Source organism: Nestor notabilis, unplaced genomic scaffold (genome assembly GCF_000696875.1).
Source record: "Nestor notabilis isolate BGI_N333 unplaced genomic scaffold, ASM69687v1 scaffold3938, whole genome shotgun sequence".
NCBI classification, from domain to species: domain Eukaryota; kingdom Metazoa; phylum Chordata; class Aves; order Psittaciformes; family Psittacidae; genus Nestor; species Nestor notabilis.
Genome location: NW_009938638.1, coordinates 18,758 through 26,393, shown reverse-complemented (window position 1 = coordinate 26,393; position 7,636 = coordinate 18,758). Strand labels below are relative to the sequence as shown.

Below are 7,636 nucleotides of genomic sequence, written 5' to 3'. Positions count from 1 at the left end.
CAAAGGAAAAGCCTCGATGACCTTTACTTTCAACTGATTCACATAAACAGACAAGTAAGAACCAGTAAACTTAGCAGCAGCAGTTCCTTTATCATGTGAGGGGTGTGTGCCTGAGAGTTGAGAGATTAATAGTCTCTGGTCGTAGGCTGGTTTGAGCTAGTTTTGCTGTCTGCTCACATGGGCCTATGGGATCTGGAGACCGGGCTGTGATTGCATCTCTGGTGCAATTTGGATTCAGCCCGGGAGAGTCCGCGCTGGAAAAGTGGAGCTGTTGCTAGAGCTGCACTTTACTTGATAATCGTCCTTGTTTTACAGAGTAATTAATGGGAGGAGAGGAAGGGAAAGGTGTCTGAAGCAATCTTGTGGTTGGAGAAGCCACTTGGGAGCATCCTGGTGCTCTGGAGCCAGCGTCCCAGCTGCATCCCAGAGCCTCCCAAGTATTTAAAGAGAGAAAGAGCCAACTATCTCTTTATATTTTCCAGCCTGGAGGATTTATGGCCTCTCTCAGCCTGTGCAGCTTGTTTCACTTTCCAATCACTTTCCCTTTCCCCTGCCCCAGCAGTGATTGCAGCCAAAGGGGCCTTGTGGGCCTCGCTATAAAGACTCTGCTTTTTCTTCTCTTGGCTGATGCAAGAGGCAGAAGATGATCCCCAGATTTTCCCTCTGATGAAATATTGTTGCTAATCCAACTCCTCCATCCTTTGCTAGAACAGCAGCTCTGTTTGGGATAAGTGGACTGAAGCTCTTCCTTTTTGCCTGTTGCCTTCAAAGTTTGCTCTATTTGCTGTTAATCTTGAATTAGCAAGAAACTTGGAAATTACTAGGATCTGTCCACCCTAGACATGCACAGGCTCATGTTATAGAATCATAGACTCACAGAGGGGTTTGTGTTGGAAGGGACCTTAAAGCTCCTCCAGTTCCAACCCCTGCCCCGGGCAGGGACACCTTCCACTAGAGCAGGTCGCTCCAAGCCCCTGTGTCCAACCTGGCCTTGAACACTGCCAGGGATAGGGAATACATGTTATACCTGATCTGCTCTAAGTGTGGGCTGCTGATGAAGAGACTGGTCCTGTTTTCCCCATTCCTGTGTCAGGGCTGGTAAACACGTGGCTGGGGAGCCAGCTTTGCTGGAAAACTGTCCCACCAAAGGGGAAAAAGGAAGATGAGGGTTTTCTTGTTGGATTCATCCTGGTTGCACTTTGTTGCTGGGTAGGACTTTGGTTTGGAAGATGCAGCCAGGGATGGGGTGGGAAGCAGTTCCCCAGGGACACTGGACATCCTGTTCCGCCACGGACAAGGGAGAGATGGGGCATCTCCAAGGATGGTTCTGGTCTTAGATGGGTTTCATTTCCCTCTGGAGCAATTTCCTTCACTTCACCCCATTGTAGGGTCAATCTGGGATTTCTGCACTTCTTACTTATGTACCGTAAGCTTCATGGTTTGACTTTGGGTCCTCATCCATGATTCCCGCTGCATTTCAGCTGATGCTTTGGGAAGCGGAGGAGCGCAGCGTGAAAACCAGGGTGTCCCCTTCCTGACTCCATCAAACAACAAACTTTCAAACACCTCCCCCTTCTATTTCTAATTAGTCCTTGATTTTTGGCTATAGGGAGTTCCAGCTTCGTGGTTGCCAGGACAACCGGAGGTAGCTTGAGTAGCATCCTCATCATATTCGAGGGGGGGACCAGTCCCCAAGCAATGGGCTTCCATCCAGGGCGGGATGTGTTAGCAGACCTCCCTTGGGTGGGAATGAGGTGGAAAACTCTCAGCTGAGGATCAGTCTAGTGAGAAAAGTCTTTAAGGAAGAGGAGAAGGAGGAAATCAAGCGCAGTGAGAAGTGTGAATTGGCAATGGCACCGTAACAAGGCTTTCCTCACTCCCACACCACCCCCCGACCATCAGCTGAGACGTGGGTTTCCTCTGCAGTCTGGTTCTCAAATCAGATTTTAATGGGGTTTTTTTTTTGGCAGGGAAACCTCAGTGTGAGGTTTCTGCCCGTGTCCTGCCACACAATGGTGCAGGGGATGAGCAGAGCAGGGAGGAAGCATTGAATTGAGGAATCTGCAGGCTCAGGGAGGGATGGGGGGAGAAGGCTAGGATCTTGGTCCGTTATCCATTACTGGGCCTCCTTGGGGTTGTCTTATGGTATTTGTCACACAGAAAGGATGAGCAAGACATAAAAACCAGAGACCTGCATCCACTCTGGGTACCTGAAATGTGGGGGATGATGGTGCACCCCAACAGCTCCTGTTGAAATCAGTGGGTACAATGAGCCCCCCAGAGCTCATTCATTTTGTCCCTGGGATTTCTCCACACCACAACAGCCATAGAAACGAGGAGGTCATGGCTGAACCAGCACAAGGGCAGGCTGCTCTATCCTGGCAGCTTTCCCTTTACCATCCCAAGTGCTGGTTGCCAGTTTTTTCTTATCCATGGTGTTTCCTCCAGGTGAATCTCCCCTGTGCTTCAGCATTTTTCGTCTCCCTTTTCCAAGGGGATACCTTGGCTTCCTGCCTTTATCAACAGAGCAGCTCGTAGGCAGCAATCCAAAGGCGATTTGATGTGGTTTCAAATGCACGCTGTACACAGATGAACTGTAAATGCCTGCAGCATGTTTCTTTCCTCGTTTCAAAGAGCCCTATTGATTGCTCCATGCAATGACAAAGCATGCCTGAACCTGACTAAGCTCTTCCTTGATTATCTGGCAATGCAGGAGACTCTTTGTTGGACTGGAAGGTGACCAGTACCTTTATTTCTCCTATGTTTTATCACAGCTATTGGCCAAGTGGCTTGATAGCCTATGAATGTTTCGTGCTGCTCAGTAAGGGAGATTTTAGCTAGTAACTTATCAGCAAAGCAATTGCAGAGCCTGTAAGGGAGTATTTGGGGCAGTACTGGAGGAGGGAAGAGGCCATAGATGCTGTGCAAATACCTAAGCTGAGCTTTGTGTCCTGCACTTCAGCTGTGTAATGTTGTGCCTTTGCTGCTGGCTGGAGCAATGGATGTTGCAGTAGGAGTCACTTTATCTGCCTACTTCTGGACATCATTTCTGTAGCTGATTGGGAATGGAATTCCCACGCCAAAAGGGGTTTAAGCAGTTGCATATTGAAGCCCAGCACTGGCTTTGATTCAGTTCATAGGATCATATAATGGTTTGGGTGGAAGGGGCCTTAAAGCTCCTCCAGTCCCAACCCCTGCCATGGGCAGGGACACCTTCCACTAGAGCAGGTTGCTCCAAGCCCCTGTGTCCAACCTGGCCTTGAACACTGCCAGGGATGGGGCAGCCACAGCTTCTCTGGGCACCCTGTGCCAGCGCCTCAGCACCCTCATTGTAAAACATTTCTTCCATATACCTAGTCTGAAACAACCCTCTTCTAGTTTAAAGCTGTCCCCTCTTGCCCTGTTGCTGCAGGCTCCGCTAAAATGTCTGTTCCTAGTTAAACAGGACTTTGGAGATTGTCCTCTTGCTTTTCTTCAGTTGTCCCAACAAGGAGCCCATGAAGGTGTCAGCAGTACTCAGAAAGCCAAGTCTAACACTGATGTGCCTTTGGACCTGCTGGGGTCTGATCCAGCTCCCACCAGAGCCAACAGAATGCCATGAGGAAGTGAGCTAAGCTTTTGAAGGAGAAATTAGGAAGTGCTTTCCCTGTTGAGACTTCAAGTGGGAATAGCTACTGGGTAGGATCTGAGAGAAGAAATTCATAGAATCACAGAATCCAGGTTGAAGGGACCTCAGGGATCATCTGGTCCAACCTCTCTTGGCAAAGCATGACCTGGACTAGATGCCCAGCACCCTGTGCAGCCCAATCTTAACCATGTCCAACGCTGGGAGTAACCACTTCCCTGGGGAAATTATTCCAGTGTCTGGTTGTTCTCAGTGTGAAAAATTTTCCTCTTATTTCCAATTGGAATCTCCCCAGGAGTAACTTGTGCCCATCACCCCTTATTGTTCCCCTGGAACTCCATGGAAAAAGGGAGTCTCCATCATCTTTGTAGCCACCCTTTAAACATTGGCACATGGGGATAAGGTCTCCCCTGAGCCTTCTCTATGATGAACAAATCCAGCTCTCTCAACCTGTCATGAGACTGAGCTGACACTAGTGCAGGTACTTCCCTGTATGTGAGACATTTAACATTTGAGGTTTTGCTTTTTTAGTTTCCAAAGAGCTCCCTGCTGCTCTAATTTCCCCTGGTAATAAAACACGCCAGTGCATTCCAAATGCAGCTTCATGGAAAAAGAAGCATTTAGGGACTGCAGAAGGGAGCAAGCTATGGTCTGTCTGCATAGAACCAGAGGGAATCAGCCTCGATGGTCATTAAGAAAGGGATATCTGGAGATGTATCTGCAGAAAGCAGCTCTACCCCATGTCCCTTCTGCACACATATGTGTTTGCTCAAGAAACAGTTGAGATGGGCTGGGACTGGGGCTCATCTTACTGGTCTGTTGTTTCTATATGATAATGCACCCCAGAGGATGTGTGTTGGCCTTTAGCAATGCTACGGTTGCAGGTGCTTTGGCCAGAGCCCCAGTCTCTGCTCTCTATTCACAGAGGTCTGGGAGTTACCACCAGACAAGTCCTATCAGTGATCTGGGCAATGTTTTTGCAATGCTTTTTTATCCCTTTGCACTTCTTCTGCACGTTGGCAACTAATCCCTGGGAAGGAGAGCAGAGTCAATGCTGGAAAGGGAGAGAAACTGCTGCCAAGGGCTGATGAGGGAGGATAAAGTGTGAACTTCTAGGAAATGGCCCTGGGAAGATGCAAGGGCTGTGGGGAAGGCGCCTCAGCCAGATCAAAGGGTGTGTGGGAAAGATAATCCCACAAGGAAGTTAATAAAGTGCTTTTAAGCAGTGGTGGGAAAGGTGAGAATAGATTCCAGGGGGGCTGAGGAGGGGATGGGAACGTGCATTTTAAAGGGGATTTATTTTCTTTGGTTAAATGACTACTTGGCACGTGAGCCTCTATCACCAGCAGCACAGACAATGAGCAGTGATGGATCTGCTTGCCTGGTTTGATGGGAGATTTTGTTGCCGGCCTCCTGGATACCCTGTTTGTAAGGCAGGAGGAGCTGTCACCCATGACTGCAATGGGAAGGACAGCCTTTGTTGACCTGCTGCATGCTGTCATGCTCCAATGTAACCCTTTCAGAGATGCAGAGCTGAAGCTTTTTTGGCTGGCTGTTGAAATCATTGTTGCTCACAGTTGTGTGGAGGAGCTGTTAGGATGCGATCGGAAGTGGTCCAGCAAAGCCACCAGGGTGCAGATCAGCTCTCTTCCTCCCTTATCTGCAACAGTGAAGGGACAGAAACACCTTAGAGGGAGGAGATTCAAAGCCAGAGAGTTAGAGACAGCTCCCTGCTTGCTGCCAGTGTTAATCAGAGAGAATTCTTAATGTAATTAGCAAAGCCTCCCCAGAGGCTCTGTATGAAACAAATTGGCTCTCTCCACTCAATGCCTGTGCAGGAGTATGGTCCCACCACAGCAGAGTCTGGGTTAGACTGAGTGGTCCTTGGTTCCTCTGCTCCATCAGGCAAGCAGCCAAGGGGCTGTTTGTCCTGCCTGCCACCAGCCCAAGGAGGGTTTGTCTTAGCTGCTTGATATAAACCAATATCCTTACCTACCTCAGCACTTCTAAAGTCGCATCTGAAGTGTAAGGAAGGGAGACGTGCAGTCCATTTGGGCAGAATGAAGCTTCTCTCTAGCTGTTCATCCTGGATGAGGTTCTGATGATGTCATTATCTCTCTCACCTATAGGAAATTTGAATGGAGCTTTGGCTTTTCCTTTCCTGATAAGGCTTTTGGACACCTAAGGCTCCCACTGCCCCACAGTCTGAATGATTTCTCTAACCTGCCAGTGCAAGACTCCCAAATCTCACTTGGATGCCCAGACATGAAGGCCTCTGTGCACTGAAGTTTGTCAGGCTATAAAATCACTCAATGTTTGAGCTGTCATTTAGCTCCTTCTGTGGTTCACTCAAAAGGATAGATCTTGCTTTAAGGCAAGTTCTTACTGTTCTTACAGCTGATTTCCTGTTGTTTCTTAACTTGGTTATATCTACAAAGACTGTTGACCCAGTTTTTCTCCATTAAGTTCCTACTGGGGTTCGTAACATTAGAAACAAAAGTGTTTGGGACATCCATGCTGTTTAAGGGTATACTTAATCTGTCCATTTGGAAAGACAGAAGAGAAGACTGCATGACTGGAACTGTTACACATCTTCAGACAAGTAATCTCAACAGCAATTAAATCTGTTTTCTTACCATCTTGTTTTCCAGGTCAACAATGCAGTTCCTGGTCTGGTTCAGTCTGCTGCTTCTCCTTCCTTGTTTCGGTACCACCAAAACTTGCTTCCCCGGCTGTCACTGCGAAGTGGAAAGCTTTGGTCTCTTTGACAGCTTTAGCCTGACCAAGGTGGACTGCAGTGGAATAGGCTCACACATTGTTCCTGTTCCAATCCCTCTGGATACCTCTTACCTAGATCTATCATCAAACAAACTGGAAACAATCAATGAATCGAAGCTCACTGGCCCTGGATACACCACTTTGGTGAGCCTTGACCTCAGCTACAACAAAATTGCCAAGATCTCCTCCACAACTTTCTCCAGGCTTCGGTACCTGGAGTCCTTGGACCTGAGTCATAACTCTCTGGAAGTCCTTCCAGAGGACTGTTTCTCCAGTTCTCCTTTGGGCGACATAGATTTGAGCTATAACAAGCTCTTGGATATAGCGATGGACGTTTTTGCTTCAAAAGGTCAAGGAAAACCCTTAAATGTGGATCTATCCAATAATATGCTCAGCACAATTACGAGGCACCGTGAAAAGAGCATCCCCAACATCCAGAACTTGAATCTTTCTGGAAACAGGCTAAAATCTGTGCCAAACCTTCAAGGCATTCCTCTCCGATACTTAAATCTTGATGGGAACCCCATAGCCAAGGTTGAGAAAGGAGACTTCATGGGGCTGAAAGATTTGATTCATTTATCCCTCAGCAGCCTGCATGGGTTGAGTGAGTTGTCTCCTTATAGCTTCAAGGAACTACCAGCCCTCCAAGTTCTGGATTTATCCAACAATCCCAACTTGAAGTCACTGACTGCTGAAGTGATCTTTGGGCTGAACTCCCTACAAGAGCTCAACCTCTCTGGCACAGGCGTGTCGTCCTTGCCAAAGACTGTGCTGAAATACCTGCCTTCCATCAAAAGCATCACCTTGGGGAAGAACATACAGTGTTTTAAGACCATCAAAGAAGGACAGTACCACCGACAAATCGGGCTGACCAAAAAAGAGGTCCTCAGTTGCCACGACAGCCACGGATCCGTGGCAGCAGCACCTTATGTTTCGTGATGAAAGCTGGGGAGAAGGTGGGGATGGGAGGGTGGGGGGCTGTGGGATTTGTACAGGATCGGACTGAGGTGGCTTGCAGTGTGCCTTTTGTAAGACTGCCAATAATTTATATATTTGTATATGCCTATACTTGATTGTCTGTGGATTTTATAAGCTCTCAAACCATGGCCCACATCATCTGCAACGCTCCAGGTGTTACCCTTGAGGTCCTGCACGCAGCCCTTTGGCTCAAGAGTGGCGATGCTGGACAATGGGGACCAAGCTGCTCTTCAGATCCCAGAGCAGAACAGTCAT

The 7,636-nt window shown here is 48.2% G+C and overlaps 1 protein-coding gene across 1 annotated transcript; it reads left to right on the top strand.

Annotated features, from left to right (window-relative positions):
• The first annotated feature begins 6,279 nt into the window (after nt 1–6,279).
• Nucleotides 6,280–7,365, top strand: TSKU (tsukushi, small leucine rich proteoglycan). Its single transcript, XM_010019425.1, has one exon. The coding sequence runs from the start codon at nt 6,284–6,286 to the stop codon at nt 7,340–7,342; it is 1,059 nt and encodes a 352-aa protein (XP_010017727.1). The 5' UTR covers nt 6,280–6,283; the 3' UTR covers nt 7,343–7,365.
• Nucleotides 7,366–7,636: the final 271 nt, after the last annotated feature.